This window comes from Pyxicephalus adspersus, chromosome 1, assembly GCF_032062135.1.
Source record: "Pyxicephalus adspersus chromosome 1, UCB_Pads_2.0, whole genome shotgun sequence".
NCBI lineage: Eukaryota > Metazoa > Chordata > Amphibia > Anura > Pyxicephalidae > Pyxicephalus > Pyxicephalus adspersus.
Window position 1 is genome coordinate 55,795,335 of NC_092858.1, and position 24,444 is coordinate 55,819,778.

Below are 24,444 nucleotides of genomic sequence, written 5' to 3' on the forward strand. Positions count from 1 at the left end.
GTGCTGTATGCTCAGACAAGAACACTACACTGCACAAATCAGTGGTTAAAAAATAATTTTTTCAATTTTTTTTTTAGAACTAACCTCCAAATAACATCATGGACTGGATCCAAACAAACGCCAAACCCTTGCAGGTCCTCTTGTTCAGAATCAATGAATGTAGCACAGCTTCCATCCACTTTATTGATGAGAAGACATTTAAATGGAGGAGGTTCAGACATAGATGCCGGCACGAGACCTGCAGAATTGACGGTCCTATAATTATTTTGTTGACACAAGCTACTGTATTCTGTGATTTGGTTTTGTAGGTCAATAAATATAGCATGTTCACTTTACACTTTAAGGCTCTGGACATTTGTAACTTCATAAGCTAAAATAAATCTCCCCGCTCTAATATGACCACAGTCTTTGGTCAAAGACCTTTCCAGAATACCTTTTCTCCAGATATTGTTGGCTCAATTGGTCTTTTATTAAAATAGACACACAGGTGATCAAATTATTTGAAGACCAAGGTGTGAATATCTAAGATTATATGTGAAAAATCTGATGCCGAGATACATGAAAGGAGTACTGATACCTAGAAATATGCTATAACATTTAGAATTGTTATTTGTGCAGTCCTCTAAGATATCTATGGTTTCTTAAAAATCCTTCTAAGAAAATTATTGTCCTTCCTGGTAAGGGAGTGTGTCTGCCACTTTTTACCTAGAAGAGGCAAACCAACCACCTATACCAAGATGGCTTCCTCCTTCATTGTGCTGAAGAAAGGTGGCATTCATCAGTAATTACAGAAAGATCAGCTGCACCACCATGGGTGATGTCCTGTACAGAAAAAAAATGCACTAAAAGTCTCATATATGTTTTTTTTTTCTAATTTAATGTGCAAAGGTTCACAAAGATTTCCCTTTCAGACCTAATTTTACTGATTGTGATACTATCCAGCTTCACACACTTTACTTATACAATATTCCGTTGCTTGCCTATTATGTGCCGACTTGCAAAGATCTCTGATGTAGCTAAAACATGTGAGTTGATAAGTGCTTCATCAATCCGTAGGAAGGTCTGGTCTCCACTTGCTCCAACCCATGTTGCTTTTCTTCCATACTTCGACCCAATGTTGGGCATGGGGGAAGGCTTTGCATTCCAGTAAGGCATGTCTAAAATAGGTCTTCCAAGCTGCCCTTTCTGAAAGAAACAAGTCAGCAGCAAATTAGGACATTGTGATATATCAATCTGGAAAAGCAACTACAGAAGACAAATCTACTGTGGGACCTTATATTCCCATCACCACAATGATTCAAAGTAGACTTTACATTAAAAAAAAAAATCTTGAAATAATGCAATAAGGCCTCCCAGTCCACAAACATACTGGAAATGCCAATCTTTTTAAATAGTCAACAAGGCTAATTTCTTTCTTGTACAGTTTAGTTCTCATACACCTTATGAATTAGACACATTTTTATATTTAGCTATAAGCATTGCATTACTAATCATCATATACAGGCAGTCCCCGAGTTAAGGACATTCGACATACAGATGCCTCCTAGATACCAACGAACAGGGCTTCCCTGCTTGCTCCTCTGAGACAGAGGCTTGAAGGGAGGAAGGGGGCGATTGACATGACATGATCTTTTGCTAAACACAGCTGATGTTGTGGGTGATCTTAAGTGTGGAGCTGATCTGTAACATTTTGTAACTCTAATGACCAAGACAAACTGTAGTTGTTTCTTTTTGCATATCAAAGCACAGCTTGCTCGAGAAGTTAATGAAAATCTAGGCCCCCCCAAAAAAAAACTTATTTTTTGCTTTGCTCGTGATTAGCTCACAGTGAGGACTGTATACAGTAACTGACACCACACTGCCTAATAATTTGTTGAGACAAACATCTGTCCTAATTGCATTTAATAAAATAATGTACCTGTTCTGACTTGCATACAAATTCAACTTAAGAACAAACCTACAGTCCCATCTCGTATGTAACTTGGGGACCACCTGTATACATTTTCAATGTCTTGACAATTAAAAAATAATAATTTCTATACAAAAATTTGGGTGGAAAAAGACTTCTGGTTAATAAGTATGGCTTTAATACAGATTTAGTACCGATTCAGTTCTCCTGATGTTTATACTACTCTCCCTTTTTGAGTTATTTCAATACTAAGTTATTTACAAAAAAAGAAAAATAATAATGGTTTCATGACTATTTTGTACTTTTTTTTAATGTTTCACAAAAAAAACTAAAAATGAACAAAAAACCTTTTAGATAACGGTTCAAAAAGGCTGTCGAAAAATTATGTAAGAAGATTAGAGTGGAAGGATTTAATTTAGGACAGATTCCTGTTAACTTATTAGAACAGTCTCTTTAAACTTGCAAAATTTCTGTAAAATACATCATATGAAGATCAAAGGTACTCCTTTGATCTGCCATGAGTGAACAAGAGAACTCAGAATGAAGAAATAACATGATCTCTTTTTGACACTGCAGACTCTGGTATGAGTCAGTTTACACAGGGGCAAAATATTCTGACCAAGGTACCAGGAGTTTAATTTTTTTTTTTTAAACTTACAGAAAAACTTCCAAAGGTGAATACTTGTCCATCCATTAAAAGGACACCAGTGTGATTGCTTCCAGCCGTGACTTGAGTACTCGGGCCTGGTAGTGCTTGCACTAATGTTGGGCAGCCCCTAAGAAAAGAACAAATCGCTTGACTACATATAGTGCCGCAACAACATAGCACAGAAAAACAAACAGCATACAGGACATCTTGCTTGCATTCCTGTATTAAGTGCAAGTAAGTTGCAAGGTGATATTCATTTCATGCATTACAAATGATTTTTAATACTTCTATCAGTACAGTGAAAACTGATCTTCTCCTTTTACAACAAAGGAAACATAAAATGCACAGACAGCAAGTGAATTGTAAAGAACACGTAATACATTCTCCAGTATCCCCCTTTGAAATCTTTTTAAAAATATTTTTTTTTTTAGAATTCCTATAGCTCTTATCGAATATTTACACATTTTTCACAAAAAAGTGCACCAATTTATCCTTTGAATTGTGTGCTCAGTCAAATTAGACTATTCACGTAGAGTGTCATTAAGAATGAATGCCAACCCAGCAGTGCAACAACCCAACTCATGCATTGCATTAATGCAAACACTGTAATTGCAACATACAAACATGGTTAATAGAATAGAGGAAACAAGCCCTAATTATCTTTCATACAGTGACAATATTGCAAATTCAATCTGAAAATATTTGCATAGTGTAACAATTGAAAATATAATATTTTGCCAAGTAACCCAACACTAAACAAAGAAAACATTTATTATAATACATTTGCTGATTGCTTTGCACATTTGTTTGACAGCAATAATTTCAGGCAAACTCCTAGTTTATGAAAGGAAATAAAGCTGAACACAATACTACATTAACATAGCAGTAGAAGCTAGAGTATTTAGTTTACTTTTATCTAGCCTGTGCAACTATCACAGCATGCAACATGTAGGTCAGACATGATGGATGGGGCATGGTAACAGCATGTTCATTTTTAACACTGAATATTTCTTTATAGCAGAAAGTCATCATATTTATGCCTCAACAGCACCTAGCCTTTTTTTTTTTTTATTTGGATTTGAAACTAGTTTTTAAACCAGTGGGTCAGTTTTCTTATACAAAACAAAACAATTAAAGATTTGACCTGTTCTACATCATAATCTCCAAAAACATTTTCTTGCTAAAGCCCTGTGTTTCTTCCACGCGCCTGATTAGTTTGCTTCGTGTTCAGTTCCACTTTTAAACAAAGTCCTTCCCTAGTGGGTACAGAGACATACTGTGCATCCAATCACCATAAAGAAATAGCTGGAAAGAAGGGTGAAAGGAGAGAAACTAATTTATCAGAAGCAAAAGTCTTTTTCTTCAACTTCTGAGCAGTGCACAACACAAAGAGAAGGACAAAAATGGCCTACTTTACTTGGGGAGTAATAATGGTAGACTACAACTCCTTAGGGGGAAATTCCTCAGTTTGAGAAAGGGGTGACACAGTCATTGCTGTCGATGACAATGCCAAAGATGCATCCACATTGGATATTTAGCGTGCTGAAGAAGGCATCAAATAGTGCTTGCACCAGCATTCCCAGTGCCAGGATTATTTAGCTCCCTATATATCTCGTAGTTCACTGGGTCCAGCAGCAGTCCCAGGCCAGGAAAGCTGCAGATTGGTGGTTAAGACCATCTACAGGTATCCAGAAAGGAATCTTGATTAGATGGTGCGTGAAGAAAAACATTGCTAGCAGAAATCACAGGCAGGTTTTCAAAACCAACAGACAGAAACAATCTTTCTGTAGGTGGCCTGTGTCTCTCAATGGATGAAAATAAATTCTGACAGGGGCAACGCTCAAAAAAGACAGATCAGCTTGTGTCCTTTATTAAAGCTGGAGTCACAGGACTTGCTTTGTTACTTTAATTCATATTTACACTGGTAATTATTTTAAAAGTATGAAATATTAAGACTTACCGGCAACTCACATCACCATGCCCAAGTTGTCCATGTTGACCATAGCCAAAGGTGTACACATCTCCATTTTCCATTAAAACCACTACAATCAGACAATGACAAAATGAGATAAAAAATACCCATCTTAAAGTATGATTTTTTTTTTTTTTTTTAAATACCTAGAGTCTGATAAGCCCTTGTCCTGATACAGCAGCTTAACAAACTGGATAACACAAACATTTCTATAATTACTGAAACATAAAAGGTTGAATGCAATGTGCAAGTTAACTAGGAATGAGCAATGGAAGTTTAGGCTGTAACGTAGTCAACAGCCTTAGCCAATGTCTCTGCATCTTCTATCTAACTAGGTCCCTCTGGAGGTGTGTGCTATAAAGCTTTCAGATATTCGATGTTAATGGTTGAAGTAATAATAATGTAAAGTGGACGCAATGGCAGGGATTTCTAGAAAACTCCTACAGTATGCTTTACCTCCAAGGTTGACAATCATTGTAACCTCACTTTACCACAGACTTACCTGAATGGTGAAAGCCACAGCTGACCTGAACAGCCCTAAGATCACTATCAAAACGCACTACTCCAGGGGGATAAGTGGTGATTTTGCTGGCATCCTTCTCTCCTTGTTCTCGGCTTTCATCTGCAATAAAACAAATATTATAAGAAAACAATTCATCCATAAAAAGACAAAGAATAAAAACTGGTAGGCATGTCTGCAATAAAACACTGTTCTCGGAAGAATTTATTTGCAGTGAATGAAAACTACCCAACAGTCCTGAACTGCTTTGTTTTGTTTGCTTTTTGATAACAAAACATACAAGGGTTGTACAGGATTTGCACATGGTTTTCCAGGCATTTTCGAAACTTCTAAATACAGTAGGAATACAACACAACTGCAAGTGTACCTAATTATGAGGGTATACATTGGCCATTTTTTTTTGTACAAAGAAGTGTGAGTGTGTGTGTGTGTGTGTGTGTGTGTGTGTGTCAGCGAAATGTTGATCTTTCAAGGTCATAGACGTCTCTCTTCTATAGTCTGAATCAATTTGGGTGCTGCTGTAGTCCCCGAGCATGTTTAAAGTATGCAGAATGGAGGGAGAGGATATAATTGCCAAACAATTATATACCCAAAAACCATTCCAAACATCATACAGCAATTTCTTTGATGCAGCTGTCATTCGGAAACATACTACAACATCTGGTAGCCAGAAAACACCCAAACGGTGTGGAGAAAAGCGCTTAAAAAGAAAAAGAAAAACACGCACACACACACCATTGTGAGATCTAAAAAGCTAACCAAGCTCTATTCTGCTATATGCTCACACATGGGAAGAACAAAAATATTGGCCTTGTGCACATTCATGTAAAATGCACCTCTGAAAGAAATATAATAAAACGTTGCCCATAGATAAACAATCAACAACATGATATAAAGAATAGATGAGTTGAGAAATATCCACTTGCATGTATGTATCACATGTATGCTGTACAGATTTAACTGTAAAATATAAAGGAAGTCAGCATAAAACAAAGTAAAGCGAAAGAAATGTGAGCAGCACCTGGAAGAAATAAATATTTTAAAAGAAAAGTCAAAAGCTGTGAAAAATGATTTAAAAAGGAGAAGTAGCAATCAATCCTAGTCAAAAAAACGACATATGTCAAATGACATACTGAGGAAAACCTGGGCAGGCTCATCAACCACATAGAAAGTAAAGCTTAAAACCAGTGCCAAGAGTCCTGACCAGGGAGAATAATGCTGCTACCATGCAGATCCGGTACAATATGGCTACTGGCTGCACAACTATAATCAAATATTTTTAAAGGTTTTACATAGTTTCAAAAGTTTATTTTAAGGATGAAATATATTTGGATAGATATTATGTAGACAATATACCACAATTCATTATATCCCCAAGGTTGTATAGATCAGTGATTTTCAACCACTGTGCCGCGGCACACTAGTGTGCCATGAGAGATCTTCAGGTGTACCGTGAGAAATTATCCAATGTTGGTTAATTAGTGTGAAAATTATTTATTTACTGCAAATAATTTGTCTTCATTTGGCTATACCAGCAATGTATAGTAATAGGCAGAACAAAGAAGTACTCTTCCACTAGATGGCAGCAGGTAGGTAATTAATCTGTGACATTTTTGTTTAGTGGTGTTCCGTGGGATTTTTCTAATGTAAAATATATGCCACGATTTAGGAAAGGTTGGGAAACACTGGTATAGATAGCAACCATATATGTTTATATGTTTCCATCCCTTTTTAGGTGGATAACTCCTCTTGGTGTTGGTAAGTTTAAATTGTTTTGATAGTTTAGGGTTTATATGTTTCTAAATTATGATATGGTTGATTCCTAAAATAACTTTAAATATTTGATTACATTTGTGTGCTGTAGACAAAAAACTTTAAGAGCTTAAAATATGCATACTACACAACATTGAACTTACCCATCTCTTCTATATAACATTAACACAATATAGTTTGAGAAACAAGATTGTAGAATAAGCACCAAGGAGGACACATTAGATAAATGCAATCTTTCGGCCAGCACATGGGGTACCAGTATTTATATGAAGCCTCTATGAAAATCCCATTTACTCATTCACAGAGATTTTTCAACAAAAACCTTTTCCATATTTGAACACAAGGGAATTTTACTGTCACTGCCATAGCCCAAACATTTTACAAAGCCATAGATATTAAGCAGTTAAAAGGCTTAGCCGTTCACAACAAAGAGGCAGATTTTTTTTTTTTTGCTCATCTATGAGTAAACAACAAACATTTTAATGGAATAAATATGAACTCCCCAAGTATTATCAGTGTACATTATGCATGGATCCTAAATCCAACACTAAAATCGTAAAATATCTGCTGTAAGCAAGTCAGAATTAACAAGAATAAACAGTCAATTTGTTTATAAAGGGCATTAGTTCTGTTCTGTACAGAACTATACATTGGAAAAAGCTTCTTTATTGCTATAAAGAGTAATCTCTTTATAGCAATAAAGAGTCTTTTTTTCTATGTATTTCACATTATATAATGTAAGGATAAAGAAAATTACATAAAAAAAATTATAGCACAAACAGTAAAAAATAACTTTTCCATTATTTTCTTGAACAGAAGTTGTGCAAGTACATTTACAGTACCAAATAAAACATGTTCACTATACACCAGTTAAGACTTCAGGCTTGTGCTCTGGAACAAGAATGACAAACCAATGGAAAATGCTGCTTACTACTAGTACATTCTAATGAGCTCTACTAGGCAACAGTGAAACATATAGACTGCTACACCCTATTAATGTTTTGGCATAATGAATGGGACATAAAGGAAAATAACAGAATTCGGGCTGTCTTACTAAATGCTTGTTTCAGGTCAAGGTTTAACAGTAGTTAGACCAGATAAATAGCATTTTCAGGAGGACAGAAATTAAAACTTTAAAATATTTTTCTTGTAACACAAGTACTTTAAAGCACAATTCCAGACTTTTCCTTAGTTTTGGTATTATGACGGAGGAAGGGTTAGAACATCAATAGGGAAACGTCCCCTCGTTTTTTGACACACGTGCAAGGAATGACAAAAGCAGAGAGGCAAAAACAGCAATAGAAATCTCATATTTACTCCACTCTACTCACAAAGAGTTTTCTTTGCAATCCCTGTGACTGAGACAGAAAGTGAGGTGGCATTTGCCCATAGGGACAAGGCTAGGAAAACCCCAGCAGAATACTTTGTCCACAAAAATATCCACAAATAATTGCCTGGAATTGGCCTTTAAAGAATAAATAGCTTTACAATAAGAAACAACAACATATTTAATTTCAAGTCCTGACATACTACCCTCACCAGAAGTGTGTCTGCAAATGCAAACAACTACATGAATGCATCATAAAAGCTAATAAAAATACATGTAGCATCTCTGTTGCAAAGGCATTTTGAATGAGGGGTCATAACACTACCTGTGAATCCAAGAATACAAATCAAGTGAGAAAACAGGCCTCCACAGTGAAAAGGATAGTGGAAGTAGAAATGGAAGCTATGTGCTCAGGAAAGGATTTGTCCTCTCTAGTGAATAAGGAAGACTAAATACCTTTTTTCTTGTCCCGCTTAATTCTTATCTGTGCTGGTACAATTCTTAGTCTGGCTACAGCCTGCCCTCGGTAGTGGATAAAATTAGCAGGTAATACAAAGGGGCCTGGGAAGAGATATTTCGTACATGCATGGGAAAGCTCAAAAATAAAAATAAGTTTAGTGGAAAATGAACAGAACAAAATAATGAAAAACAATGGCAAGACAAATACCTGAAGATTAACACAAGGCAAATTTGAAATTTTAATGTTTTGTTGAAGAGGTAGACATTACACACCAACTGCTTAAAACTGTCTGGGACGCCACTATTTAGGTGTCTAAGTGTAAGCAATCTTTAAATGGGTGGCTTCATTAGTTTTCTGCCTAACCACCCCCATCCCTTTTATTTTCATCTGACACCGTGACACACTTTGTACTTGAATGGTCACACTCACTCCTCAAGTGCATCTATGGAGCTATTGTGCTCCTGCTCTCTAGATTGACTACAAAAGGTTATTCTATGTCCGTCTCCAATATATTGGGAAAGTAATTAGTGGTTTATAGAAAGAATATCATAGAACGCTTACTGTATTGCTAGGCTTTCAACTATCTCCATTTACTATAATCTCCCAGCCACACGGTTAATTTTGCAGGGGGCCCTACAGTAATGACAATGGCAATGGGACAGACAGGAAACACTGCAGGTAAGCCTCAATTCTGGGGTCCCAGAGAGATATAAGCAAATAAAATGTGTTAACACACCGGTGTTCACACAAAATTAACTGTTCATAGATAGACCCACTCCATGCAGAGGACCAGACATTTTCATATTCCAACATAAGGAAAGTTAAGTGTCTTACACAAATATGCTTAGGCCAAAAGACCAAGGGCTACATTTACAAAGCAGTATTTCTCTAGTGTGGTCCTAATATTTATGATACCACACCTTTTAAAGTAAATACCTTTAGATTTACCTAAACTGAGACATAACATGCTTTACTTGTTTTATGTAGTGGTGATCTTTAATCAGCCCTTATCATAAAAATGTATTTACAATAAGCATACTAATTATCACTTTAAAAAACAGTGGTTGTTCAATATTCTATGCAGATTATTATTATTAATAATTTAAATATACTTCTCATTCTTTAAAATAAAACTAGATTTGGGATGGTGATACCTAGGATTGGCAACTAACACTTAATGAGATCAAATAACACTTCATGAGATCAAATTATAATGTAAAAAGTAAAGTTTACAAGAGATAAATATTCAAAGATTCATAGATTACACATCTTGGAGGCATTAAGGTTTGTGAAATAAACATTTTAGAAAATTTAGGAAAATCTTTATTAGGTAAAATGACATGATACTAGTAAATTGAACCTTAAAACGTAAAAAAAACTAAATAAAAGGAAAAACAAAAAACACATAAAAGACAAAAATAATTGCGACCTTTAACAAACCCTGGGAACCAGTCATGTGACTTTGTTAGGTTACATGACAATGCTTTCCTCCAATTTTTCTTTTACCTCTGCCAAAGTCAGCAGAGAACACATTGCTGTGCTTTATACAAGTACAGCTACCTGTAAATGACTCTTGTACTTTTTAACCTCCATTTTTGGCCTGAGCCCTTCTTTTTTTGAACATCCTGATCTGACCCATACTGGCTTAAGCTTCCAATCCTGTTATTTAAACTTTGTTGGCTTCACTGTAATCTGGTCTATTTGCCCTTGCATTCTATTTCTCTTGGTTGCAACTTAATATGTTCCAGTCTGCAGTCTACTGTCACATGGTCTGTTTTGTCTGTGTTTCTACAGTTGTCCAGCTAAGATTTCCTGTGGAACACATACTTAAAATAGTCTGGTGAACCAAGTACACTTTTACTTTTCACAGATTTGGTAAAAGCCCAGTCTCTCTTTGCATGTAAGGAAAAGCCATTTACCGCTAGGTGCCAAAAAAGTTCCCAGATTTTTTTTTCTGATGGTTTTTTGGTGTCTCCACAGTCCTTAATGTTAGGGCATGTTCTTTTGTAAGCGTTTTTACAGCCTGCAAACACACTTACAAAATCCTTGTAATTTATCCTCCTTTTATAATGCTCCATTACCTCAGGAGTTCCCAAAACATATAGTAAACAGTCACCAAGTGTGACAGCATCACAAAAATACAGTTTCTCTAAAACAGAACCTGGTTACTGTCTGTGATACTAAACATTTCCATATAACCATTAAATGAATAGGGCAGCACGGTGGCTCAGAGATTAGGCCTTTGCGGCACTAGGTCCCAGGTTTGAATATCGGCGAGAACATTATCTGCATGGAGTTTGCAGGTTCTCCCTGTGTTTGCATGGGTTTCTTCCCATATGCCAAAAACATGCAGTTAGGTTGATTGGCTACCCCCCAATATTGACCTTAGACTGAATTAATGATATATGACTATGATAGGGACATTAGATTGTGACCCCCTTTGAGGGACAGCTAGTGACATGACTATGGACTTTGTACAGCGCTGCATAATATGATGGTGCTTTATAAATAGTGTGTAATAATAAAAATGATTATAATCAGCACAGCTATGTAGTTTCTCAACCTTTTGAACATGTGGAACCCTTGAAATCATTTTCAGGTCTTTTGGGAAATTGGGCAATTGGAAGAATGTCACTCTTAAGCTGCGTACACACTTGCAATTTTTGTCGTTGGAAAGGATCTTTCACGATCCTTTCCAACGACAAGGGAGTGCACGATGCATGAACGGTGCTGTACATACAGCACCGTTCATGCTCTATGGAGAGGGGAGGGGGAGAGCGACGGAGCGGCACCCTGCTGCACGCTCTCCCCTTCCCTTTCATTAGGATCGGCTGTCGTCCATCGTCCGTGGATCCGGCAGGTCGGTCGTCCGGAGGATGGACGACACCGACTGTACACACGGAAGATTTTCGCCCGATAATTGGCCGATGCCGATTATCGGGCGATAAAAATCTGACGTGTGTACGTAGCTTTACAGATAGCCAAAAAGATTATTTGTGTCACTTAAACAGACCTAAAAGGCACAAACTACTCATTGACCAAGGAACGCCAATTTCAGAAGAAACCCTAGGGTTCCACAAATCCCTGATTGAGATAAGCCATAATGACATAATGACCTAAAGATGTTGGCTTAAAGTAAATGAATTGCAAGAAAGCCTGGTTATAGCTTTGCCAGCAAGATAAAGAGGGGGTCTTATAATAATATTCAAGAAAAATTGACATTTTCTGACCTCTAAATGTTAGGGATATGATCAAATAAATTTCACATACAAATGAGGAAAATAAATAATGTTTTCATGGGCCTAGAGTCCTTGACCACTGTAGCACTTTTAGATGGGGGTGGGTAAGAAAACGAAGTTAGGGACCCTCCTTGGTTTAGGAACCCTTTTTTTGTTAGTCCTGAAGAGCTGGCATTGCATATTGGAATTATTGGGCACAAATGCAAAGAGCCTATTTATAATGAAGGTAAACTGACCACAGCAACATTCTCTGATGCAGAACCTGGCAGTGGTTGATTCTCCACCAGGAGATTGTTGCCAAGGTTTCAGATTGACTGTTTAATAAATGGAACCGCGAACTGAAACAAATTGTATTGGTAGATGAAGTAAATTGAGCAGTAGACTTGATTGTGATTATATATGCACTGTACAAAAGGAACATGGAAGTTTGAGATCAGTGTAAACAAGATTTATAGGGTATTCTAAAAATGTAGTTAACGTGAAATGTACAGACTACCAGTTTAGTGAAAAGAAACACAAGGGTGAATTTGTTATTATGGACAAAAGGCAAAAAACACACCTTGAAGATTCTGACGCCAAGTTGAAAAGGGTGTTATGATCAGAGGAGAACAAAATCAAACTATTTAGCTCCAACACCAACTGGTAGATCTGGAGAAAAGCCAGTACAGCTCACTAGCCAAAGAACCTACAGTAAAGCATGAAGGTGGTTCTGTTGTGGGGGGTCTGCTTTAAATGTAGGGATAGAGGTATCTGGCCGGATAAGACAAATTCCTAAGGAAAACTTGCAGCCACTCTGCAAGAAAGTGGTCAATTGGGAAAAAGGTTCAACTTTCAACATGACAAACTAAAGCACAAAGCAGAATTGACCACACAGTGGCTGAAGGAGAAAAAATGCAAAATGTCCTTATACGGCGGAGTCTGAGATCAAACTTAAAGCTAATTGAAAATCAGTGGAATGACTAACATAGCACTCTACCAACAGTCACCCATCCACATTGACGTAACCTAAACAGTTCTGTGGACAAATACTGCACAGTCAAATGTGAAAAGTTGAGAACTATTCTAACAGACTCAAGGGTGTAATGGTTCTACAAAGGACAGACACAGCATATTAAAATTTATTTGACATAGGAAAAAAAAGTAGGATAAACGCTCAATTGCAGTGACATTTTTACAAGAGTTGAAATTTAAAATTGGTTACCTTTATCAATCCATACTATTCTGACACCAACACCATGTGATTCACCAAACTACTGGGGTATGTGCAAAGTGCAAGTGTTTACCTACAAGCTTATAGTATACATTCATAACTATTACCAGTTATCAGGATAGTTGCCATACCTAAATTTCCATTAGGTCTAATAATGCCTAAAAAAGGAAAAATGAGAAATAAAATGACAATACCAAAACAAACCCAAATAGCTTCCATACAGTTCTTAAAGTAGAGACATAAAAGATTACCACGTTAAACAAGTTACAAAAGACAGCTGTCTGCATCATTCACAAAAGATGTCAACCACTCTCCAAAAAGCTGCCAAAAAGTGTGGGGCTTATTAATTTTATTTGTAAAACTACAGCACAAACAATGTCAACAGCCAAGTTTACCTCTCCCATCATCTATCCTGTGTCTCCTGTTGACTCTCTGTCTCTTGTCATCCTGATGAAACTGTATTCGTTCTTCTATGCTACCACTTGGCACAGCTGAAAATTCAAAAAGAAAAGAATACAAAAAGCTTAGCAACTGGTTCTCAACAGAAAAGTTTTATTTAAAAAAAATTACTTTGTAAGCACAGCTTACAGTACACATATAGATGAACTGCAAACAAAGCTTGTTTAGACAGTCTGTCAATGCTGTTGTACACATAACATTTTTAAAAAAACATAACATGGGAAAAATAAAGTAACATTATACAAAAGTATGATAAAAGTATTAATAAAAAAAGAAAATTTTCACACCTTTACCTAGAAGCAAATCCAAAGGTATCATCTCTTTCACTGCATCAAGAATTCCTCTTTGTCGTGCGTCATGTCCATCTAGCTCTCGAGCACAAGCTTTGCAGCATCCACAAACTGCACATCCTGACTCTCCAGAACCACAGCCGCAAACTCTGCAACATAAAACAAAAGCAGAATGATTGAGAGACTAACACAATTCCAAGTACTATTAGGCCCACTATATTCACAGCTTTTTTTTTTTAATTTTACTTTTTACAGATTTGTTTAAACTCTGAACAGCTTTCAACCACCACCTTGGAGAGTGAATGCAGATAAGGGCAGTAACAACTGTAGCAGCAGTGATGAATTGAATGAAGGTAGGAGAAATGGAACACAGGAAAAGAGGGCATTTTTATAGACAGACAGAGTCACATTAATGGCCTCAAAAAAGTTTTTTCTATGCTGTTTCACAGTTTTGGTAATACTCAAAGATATGCATGTTGTGCATGAAAAATGGTGATAAATTGCAGGCTCGTACCCTCCTGGAACGCGGTCTGGGCGTCCACTGCTAACACAGCTAGCTCCATATCCGGTGCAGTCTCCACAGACAGTACAAACCATGCAATGTTCCAACTTCCATTTATGCATTCGAGGGGGGCACATTACAGATTTGTCATCCTTCTCATCAAGCTCTTCCTCCAGGTCTTCATCCATGGCTGTTGCCATGTTCTCAACACCAAACCCAGCTGAAACATTAAAGGGAAATAAAAGAAAATAGATTAAAAAAAAAAAAAAGGCCCCAGTGCCTAAACATTACCCTTATATTCTAATATGCAATAACTGAACCAGGGAAGTTTCCTATAAATAGTATGTAAGTGTATGGTCACCTCTGTAGTAGGAATATAAAAAGAGACCTTTACTTGGTAGTAGTCCCATTCATCAGATAATCTCACTTTTTCCAGGTTCTCTCACAGAGAGCAGTCCTGATTTTGCGCTCTTCCCTTCCATTTAGGGCTATCAAGGAGCCAAAAATAATATATTATATATACTGCCTGGTCAGCTTTTGCATACGCAAATAGCTTACACAATCAGTAACAGTTTGTTCTTTCTAGGTTGGCTCCTTGTCAGTAAGGTTCAGAATGGTAAATAAAAGTCAAAATAATTACATCTTAAAGAAATCCAAACATTGCTGTAATATTGGCTCCTCTCACCAGGTGCAGATACTTCAAAGGGCAAAACAATGGTACTGGGCAAGATGCTCGGGCATGCGCAGAAGGAACACCCAAGAGCCTCCCGGGATGCCTGACATAGGTATCTCGGGAGGCTTTGCGCTCCCATTCATTTTCAATCGCCTAGGCGGTCGAGGATTAGGGAACGGTGCAGCATCCTTATTTATTTAAAAAATTTTTATAAAAAATAAAAATAAAATGCAGAATTTTTACTTTACATAAAAGGGGTTGTTTATCCTTTTATGTAAAGAGAAATTTCTGAGTTTAGGTATGCTTTAAATGCACCCGTGCTAAGACAGAGACATAAGAACATTGTGGCCGAAATATACCACTGTGCTAATTTCAAATACCATGTTGGTATAGTGCAGAGCTCTTCACTGTGCTGTCACCTCAACACCTTCACAAAGCACCTACTATGTGTTGTGATACCTTAGCAAAAATGCAGTAGATACAGACTTTGGTCTATTGCTAGTTTGGCAGCCTATTAAAATAAATAGACAATGTGTACACTACAATGGACAACAATGAATCACCCTGATGTGAATGGACTTTCAAAATATTTAATATTCTGAAACAGTAAGATTTAAAGTAAGCCATTGTTGCATGTACTGTCAGAAAAGGCATCATCAAAGATCACCAGATTAAGGAGAGTTATACCATGGGGTGGCATACAGCTTTTGTTTGCCAATGACCAATGCTCCCGTATGGAGCAGTATATAAAGAGTCAGCATAAAAAAACTTCCTTGTGGTGACCTTTGGATAGTTCCTATCGCTGTGTATATATAGAATCATCCACTTTTTAGTTCCAGTGCACAGTACAGGTGAGGACAATACTGCAAAAGTGTCAGCTCTCAGTTGCTAATGCACCTAGGCCAAACAAAAAGCACCTTGTATTCTGTGAAACTGGTCAAAGAGAGAAGAAAGAGTACAAACAGAAGGCTGTTTCAGTGGACAAGAGCCACTGCCCTCACTGCAGTGCAATACAGTCAGGCTATACTGTGCATCCGCACTAAACAGTGAATTAATCTATAAATACACAGCCATGGGGATTGTGGGGGGCCACCCACAAGAAGGTGCTCCAATGTACCTTTGATATCTATAACAACTGGAGTTGTTTTTTAGGATTCCAGCGCGCCTCAGTAGCTGGGAAACAAAGTATGTGTGTGTAAGTTTTTTTTTTTTTGTTTTTTTTTTTAGTGTGTGTACAAGCATGTGAATTAGAATTTTACATGGAATATATGGATTAAGTAAACAAACATAACAAAAGGGTTACCTTTTCCTCCTTGGCTCAAAACTCCAGTATCTCTTCCACACTGCCCCTTGTTATTTACTCCAAATGTCCATACCTCTCCTTTTTTTGTCAGAACACAAGTGTGAGCTTTTCCCATAGCAACTTGTGTAACAACATGTCCTTTGAGATCTGTAACCAAATCTGCAAAAACATTTTAGGCCATTTAAAGTCTGTTCATTTTAAATGGATGCAAAAAACTAGGTCTATCTCAGAAAGAAGAAAAACACGTTGGGACATGCTTCTAAAAACAGTGAATTCCATTTTGGATGGGGACTTAACCGCTGTCAATACAATAGATTGCAAAAAAAAAAAAAAAAAAAACATAAAACAAAATATTGAATTCATATTTCCTTGAACCACAATAAATATAACATATCATATTGGCATTAAGGCTTAGTCTACACGGACTGTTTCCCCAACGTTTAAGCTGAGGCTTTTAAAGCCCATGTTTGAAGTCCCCATGCATTCCAATGGGCTAATCTACACCAGGATGTTTCCTTCAGACACGTTTATGAGCTTTATCTTAAACGTTGCTTGCAATGGTAAAAAATTAAAACGCAGGAAAAAAAAAAAAAAAAAAAAACCGCGGGAAAACCGCTTGCAAACGCACCCACTGAACTCAATGGAGGCTTTTACAAGAGTTTTTAAGCTTGTTATGAAAGCTTCTATTGAAAACAATGGGGGATTTTTTAAGCGTTTTTAACAGGACTTTGGAATCTGGAACCCCCTTTTAGGGAGACTCCCAGATCTCCACCACCCCACCCTGGTACATAAAACCCCTTACTCATTCCCTGAAAGGGTTAAAATATGTATAAAAAATAGGGGCAATCAGGAGAGCAGAGCTGTCAGCATAACTGTTCTCCTTATGGTGACCTACAATTTGGGCAAAAATCAGAAATTCTGGTAGGATTAAAACAAATTTAATGAATGTAAAAAACAATGTATGTAATGATTTGAAAACTACAAAATGCAGAAATGTTTAACTACTGCAAAAACTGAACAGTGTGCAAATCATAGCATTTACCAAAGTAAGTGAAATGACAGATTGGCAAAAAAATGGTCTCATTTAATTTCCATCACTTACTTGAGTTGTCAGCATAGATGGCATCTTTCCCAAACATATACAGTTCACCATCCTTGGTAATGACTGAGCTGCTCCCATTATTGCACGCAGTGCTGACAACAAATTTACCTTCCATTTTGATCATTTTCTTAGGTTTGTATGGTTTAGACTGTCTTCTGCTCTTTGCTGCAAAGTTCAAACAAAAATGGGCTAGTAATTATAGAATACCCCACGTTAATAAAAATATCAAATTTAGATATTCATTTTACAGAGATTAAACCTTTATGACATCCTAAGGGCTGCACAAAAAAAGCCTAAGTCAAAGATTTCTAATACTAAAGATACCTAGTTTAAGGAACCATTTCACACAAAATGTAAAATTTTAACAAGCAATTTATGCACACAAAGGGTATTGGCTGTAATACTGTAGGTATAGTAAAAGTCAACAGTCAAAGTGCAGTTATTCATGTCATACTAACATAAGACTGCTAAAATGTGGATAAAAGGAATTCTAGCCATGCTGAAGTTTCGAATAAAATGGGCAAAAGTTAGAAACTTAGGTTCAGGTCCCCATAAATCACTGGGACACAAGTATTTGGACAGAGAACATTTTCCAATTTTGGTTCTGCACATTACCACAATTTTTTTAAATGAAACAACTCAGATGCAGTTGAACTGAAGACTTTCAGCTTTAATTCAGAGGGTTGAACAAAAAGATTGCATAAAAATGTAAGGGAACTAAAGTCTTTTTTAAACACAATCACTTCATTTCAGGGGCTCAAAAGTAATTGGACAAATTAAAAAGCTGAAAATAAAATGTTCATTTCTAATACTTGGTTGAAAACTGTTTGCTGACAATGACAGCCTGTAGTCTTAAACTCAAGGACATCACCGGATGCTGCTTTTCCTCCTTTTTAATGCTCTGCCAGGCCTGTACTGCAGCGGCTTTCAGTTGCTGTTTGTTTGTGGGCCTTTCTGTCCGAAGTTTAGTCTTCAACAAGTGAAATGCATGCTCAATTGGGTTCAGATCAGGTGACCGACTTGGCCATTCAAGACTGTTCCACTCCTTTGCTTTAATAAACTCAAGGGTTGCTTTGGCTGTATGTTTTGAGTCATTGTCCATCTGTATTATGAAACGCCTCCCAATCAATGTGACTGCATTTAGCTGGATTTGAGCAGACAGTATGTCTCTGAACACCTAAGAATTCATTCGGCTGCTTCTGTCCTGTGTCACATCATGGATAAACACTAGTGTCCCAGTGCCACTGGCAGCCATGCTTGCCCAAGCCATCACACTGCCTCCACCATGTTTTACAGATCATGTGGTATGCTTTGGATCATGAGCTTTTCCACTCCTTCTCCATACTTTTTTCTTGCCATCATTCTGGTAAAGGGTTATCTTGGTTTCATCTGTCTAAAGAATGCTTTTCCAGAACTATGCTGCCTTTTTTAGATTTTTTTTTTTTTTTTAGAAAAGTCTAATCTAGCCTTTCTATTCTTGAGGCTTATGAGTGGCTTGCACCTTGCAGTGCACCCTCTGTATTTACTTTCATCTTTTATCTTCCCCATGGAAATTATTCTGCGATCATCCACCACTGTTGTCTTCCATGGGCGTCCAGGTCTTTTGGCGTTGCTGAGTTCACCAGTGCTTTGTTAGGTTCCTATTATGTACTACCAAACTGTAGATTTTGCCACTCCTAATATTGTAGCAGTTACTCAGATGGGTTTTTTCTGTTTTAGCAGCTTAAGGGTGGCTTGTTTCACCTGCATGGAGAGCTCCTTTGACCTCACATTGTCCGTTCACAGCAAAATCTTCCACATACAAGCACCCTCTCTCAAAATCAACTCCAGGCCTATTATCTGCTTAATTGATAATGACATACCAAAGGAATTGCCCACACCAGCCCATGGAATAGCCTTTGAGTCAATTGTCCAATTACTTATTAGTCCCTGAAATGAAGTGATTGTGTAAAAAAAAGACTTTGGTTTCTCACATTTTTAAGCAATCTGTTTGTTCAACCCACTGAATTAAAACTGAAAGTCTGCAGTTCAACTGCATCTGAGTTGTTTCATTTAAAATTAATTGTGGTAATGTACAGAACCAAAATTAGAAAAAAGTTCTGTCCAAATATTTATGGACCTAACTGTATATATAGCTCTACAGCACAAAACACTTGGCTGGAGGTGCACTTAAAGCTTGACAACAGGGCATATCTTCTAGAAATCTTCATAGAAACCAATCATGCAAGATACCTACTTGATTCACCATCTTCCCCTTTACTTGCTGTTCCAGTGAAAAATACACTCCCATCATCTGCCGTAAGTAAGGCATGTGAACCATCATGACCAACAGAGAACTGGACAATCTTTGGAGATTTTGTTATGGGGAGTTCCACCCATTTTCCAGAAGAAGGACCACCTTGCTTGATTCCTAGGCTCTGGTATTTGCCAGTGTAATAAACCTGTGTAGATTTTCAAATAAAATTTTTTACCAACTAATTTTATAACAAAGCTGGTAAAAAGATCTGCGATTTACATTAGTGAGAAGAACTAAATTCAGGTACTCCTTAGCTGGAAACAGTCTGTTACAACCTTCTAGACAGTGTTTCTTAACTAGCATCCCCTTTATCAAGAAGCAATTTGGAACTATTTGATTAGTTATTCAAATGATCTTTATGGCTATCTGTAAGGGTAACAATTTTCTCACCTCAAAGTAAGAAGCGTTCAACTTACTGACCAACTAGCTATTGTACAGTGTATGTAGTAATTAGGACGGGGGTTCCCCCCCAAGACCTAAAAGTTATTTAAATGGTTCAGCCATGTTAAAAAAGAGAAAGGCTGTCCTAGAGAGTCTAACTATGTTATCTTCAGCTGAAGGTTCCTCACATAAGTTTCCCCCAGCCAGCCACAATTTTGTTCAAATCTTGTAATCACAGATCCTGAAAATTGGCCATGTAATGCCTAAGGAAGAACTAGTAAAATCAGAGAGGTAGGCAGTAAACCTGTGTCATATGTTGCAGGTTTTAATATTGTTGAGAGGTCAAGTATTTTAGCACCCTAAAAGTCTGATTCCTGCACTGAATTCTACAATTACTGGAGGATAACAAAAGATACAGAGGAAAGGTCGGCAGGACACTTGCAGGGTTATTTACACTACAAATGCAATTTAAACTTCTGTATCTTTAAAGGGGTTTTTGTTCATTACTACTTCACTTTTTCTTTAATAATGAGACCTGTACAGTATATTTAGGCTGCCATGTTTACCACATTTTTTGAAAATGCTTGTTTGGGAGCTATACCAATTCTTTTGTCTTCTAAACCTTGAGTCACTTGGCAATTAAATGCCAAGTGAAATCTAAATACGGGATATGTATATTAGTTTTGTGACAATAAATCAAAACTTTGAAATCACTAGTTCTGAATGACAACAGGTTCAGAGCCATCATCCATGGGAACCCATGCACAATTTTTACACCACAAATATCCTTTAATAGAAGAAAACTTATTTGTAACAAAAATGTAGTTGTTACCTTTCCACTAGATGTTTTCATCAGAGCGAATTCTCTTCCTGCTCCTAGAACAGCCAATTCTTCATCAAATCCAGTGCCTATAAGGACAGACATTAAACAAGAAACTTAATTTTTGTTTGCAATAGTGAGAACAATTGCACAACAGACAGCTTCAGTTTCCAGTAATATGTTTTGAGATATTTCTTATATAACAAATCATAATTGCTTTAAAAAAAACAAAAAAACAAAAAAACACACACACATAATAAAGGGAGGGTAGTAGAGGGTAATAAAGAATGGAAGAATGATACTTCCAGTTTATTAAAGATTATGCAACACCAAACCAACCGTATTACACTGGTTAAAATCTTAGGACAAACAAAATGTTGATGTGTGAATCAGGACTAGCTTACTGCAACCTGCCAATTAACAAAAACGTTGAACTAAAGATCTACCTGATCTTCGAGGACTTGCGTTAAATACCATCTAAATTAAAATGGCAATTTAAAACAATACAGGACTTAACATAGAATCTTCAGAGAATTTAGGCTTTAAGGTCCCTTATGTTATCTATCCAAAATAAAAACCAAGGTTCACTTTGAACTCCTCAAACATTTTTTAGGGAGCTGCTGTTCTGAAACCATGGATATAGCAACCCAACACTGTCACTGAATACAAAAGTTAAGAGCAAATCAATTCAGCAATTCCTTACTTATGATGTGCAAATCTTTCTCCAAATCGAACAAGGAGATGCCACAGGCATGCAAACATTTCCGAGCCAGTTTAAGTTGTAGCTCTTGCTGTAATACAGGTTCTGTGCTAGTAGCAAATATTCGAACAACAAACCCATCCTGCAGAAAAGGAACATTCAAAAACAACAAAGTAAAAACAACAAACCCATCAGCACATAGCAGGTACAACATTCAAATCAAGTGCTATTGGAAAAAAACAAAAAACAAATGGAGAAATAGTATTCTGCTAGCAAAGAATACACAAGCAATGGTTGTCCAGTAGATCATTAGGTTTCTAAAATAAAAAATATCTAATAAAAGTACTTTTAAACAGAGCAGTGGTGACAAGATAACTAAATATTGTTTTTAATTCTAAATTATGTTAAAAGGTCTGCATCAGGAGAGGTAAATGGAATGATTGTTGCTGACATTCTGAAAGTTGCTGGCTTTGAAATGGGTATTTTTATCCTTGCTTTACTACTTAGGGTCACTTACCTGACGTGAAGTATAAGAATAGAAGGAGTCATAACACCTAATTTACACATGCTTGTTCCAGATTAGATAATCACCTGTAGCGAAGCTAAGAAAAAGATGAAACCCCTCATGCCTGCAGCAGCAGGTCCTCTATTTCTATCCTCAAAGATTGCAAATACAGTGCAATTCAAGCACTCTCCAGTGTCTGTACCTACCTGAAAACGTCTTCAGCACCAAGTCTGAAGTCTCAGATATGCTAATCACAAACATGTTTTGAGAAATTTGAGAGGTGGTGTGCCCCTTTCAATATTTCTCAAACAAAAATTTAGAAACGAGTATGTTGCAGGAGGTAGGACAGTCCTATATAGGAGATTTTCATCAAAGAGCACCTTGGGTTTTTAGGGCCCCCCATCAAATTCAAATATAAAAATCACTGCAGGTACTAAAGTATCAGATGCTGCTTGACAACAGTATACAGCACAGAAAGGTTTGCTTTAAGAAATATGAACATTAGAAAATCAGCAATTTCTTAAGGTTGTTTACAATTTGGTGATAAAAGACAAGTATATCAAACTGAACACCCACAAGCTTATTGAATAATTCAAATATGGTGTTGGAAAAGCAACTTTCACAGTCGCATAAAAATCTATATGAGGAATAAATACCCAAAAAAGATTCAGTGTAATCTGCTTAATACCAAAATATTTGCAAAAGGTGGCAGATTATCATCTATTTTGAAAACCACCAGAAATATTCAGAACCACCACTTCAATTAATAGCAACTGACCAGGGTGGTGTAAAATTGGTTGCCGTTTCATAAGAAAGGCCACCTAGGAGTCCAAAATTGAAAATGCTAATTAGGGACCCCCAGGGGCCACTTACATAGCAAAGGCGCATTGGGGTGGGGCCCCTAAATTTTTCCTACCTTTCACAAAACTATATTTGTAATGCTTTGCTACATTTTCTGCTTCTGTTCCTTGAACCCCAATTTATCTGGAATGAGGAGGTGCAGGAAACTGAAAATGTAGGTGCAAGGGGGGGGACACTTATATAACCCCCCCACCCTTTTAAATTTTTTTTTAGCATGGCATCATTAGAACAAAAAACTTCTGCCCATCAAAACACGCTGCCCTGTTAGACATGACTGTACCCCAACAGTACCTGAGCCCCTAGTTGATTTTGATAGGTGGAGTTTATTTTATGTTCTAATGACGTCATTGTGATGAAATTTTAGGGGGTGTTAGCCACAGAACTTCCCCACGTGTTTTTAGTTTCCTACACCTCCCCATTCCAGAGAAATTGAGGTTCAAGTGTTAAAAGTGGGCAGTAATGTGTATTAGTGCAGTGTGTTTGACAGTAATTTTTTTTTTTTTTTTTTTTTTAGGGGTTGTAGCCGAAGGTGTCCCCTCACTGCACCTACATTTTCCGTTTTGTACACCCCACCATTCTAGGGAGATTCGGATACAAAGAAGAAAAGCAGTATGACGGTATAGATTTGTGAAAGGTAGGTATACATTTAAGGGCCCCAACCCAAAGCTCCTTGGCCCCGGAGGTCCCCAATTTGCATTTTCAATTAAGGTCACCTAGGCACATTTGCTTTTGAAACCAAAACCCCAATGTTATATTTTCACAAGTTTTTACAATTGTGATTCCCATATCTTTAAATTGTTATCATTGTGCTATTGTACTATTAGCTTTGAGGGTCCCCTGTGCACCCTGAAAGTTTCAAGTCATTATGACATACGGTTTAGTAGATATGAAGGTTTGTACACAGAGAAATGTAAGACTTCAGAATGACATGCAGCATTCACACACACATCTGATGAAGTCAATACACATGCCCACTGGGGCAGATACATTGTTACACAATGGGTTTCCCCCCCCCAGAAGACTCAACACAGCTATGAGATGGGGGAGGGGCAGCCTGTGTCCAGATCTCATAGTAGCTCTGCTGACTCTCCATGAGCATTTAGCAGCTGGAATCCTCTGAACGAATGACAGCAAAGAATGGAACAGCCTCCCTATTGTCCAGAGGATTAGAGCTGCCTGCCGATAAATGCCGGGCGGAGTGGGCAGGGCAGCCCGCCCATCAAAAGGGGGCTGGGGAGAACCATTTCTGTATATATATACAGTTAGATCCATAAATATTAGGCCAGAGACAACTCTTTACTAATTTTGGTTTTGTACATTACCACAATTAATTTTAAATGAAACAACTCAGTTCCAGTTGAACTGCAGACTTTCAGCTTTAATTCAGTGGGTTGAATAAAAATGTGAAGAACTAAAGCCTATTTTTTTTTTTTTTTTTTTATAAAATGTTAATTTCTAATACTTGGTTGAAAACCCTTTGCTGGCAATGACAG

At 37.1% G+C, this 24,444-nt stretch overlaps 1 protein-coding gene across 1 annotated transcript in view; it reads right to left on the bottom strand.

Annotated features, from left to right (window-relative positions):
• MYCBP2 (MYC binding protein 2) overlaps positions 1–24,444 on the bottom strand; it is a 138,813-nt gene that overhangs the window by 76,810 nt on the left and 37,559 nt on the right. Inside the window, exons 8-21 of the mRNA XM_072400450.1 lie at positions 21,589–21,727; positions 20,898–20,974; positions 19,625–19,829; positions 17,389–17,553; positions 16,287–16,445; positions 14,323–14,530; positions 13,806–13,957; positions 13,455–13,550; positions 8,607–8,711; positions 5,033–5,152; positions 4,519–4,600; positions 2,568–2,685; positions 981–1,185; positions 85–238 (exon numbers count right to left, since the gene is read on the bottom strand). Coding sequence (XP_072256551.1) covers positions 85–238; positions 981–1,185; positions 2,568–2,685; positions 4,519–4,600; positions 5,033–5,152; positions 8,607–8,711; positions 13,455–13,550; positions 13,806–13,957; positions 14,323–14,530; positions 16,287–16,445; positions 17,389–17,553; positions 19,625–19,829; positions 20,898–20,974; positions 21,589–21,727 — 1,985 coding nt within the window. The remainder of the gene's footprint in view (positions 1–84; positions 239–980; positions 1,186–2,567; positions 2,686–4,518; positions 4,601–5,032; positions 5,153–8,606; positions 8,712–13,454; positions 13,551–13,805; positions 13,958–14,322; positions 14,531–16,286; positions 16,446–17,388; positions 17,554–19,624; positions 19,830–20,897; positions 20,975–21,588; positions 21,728–24,444) is intronic.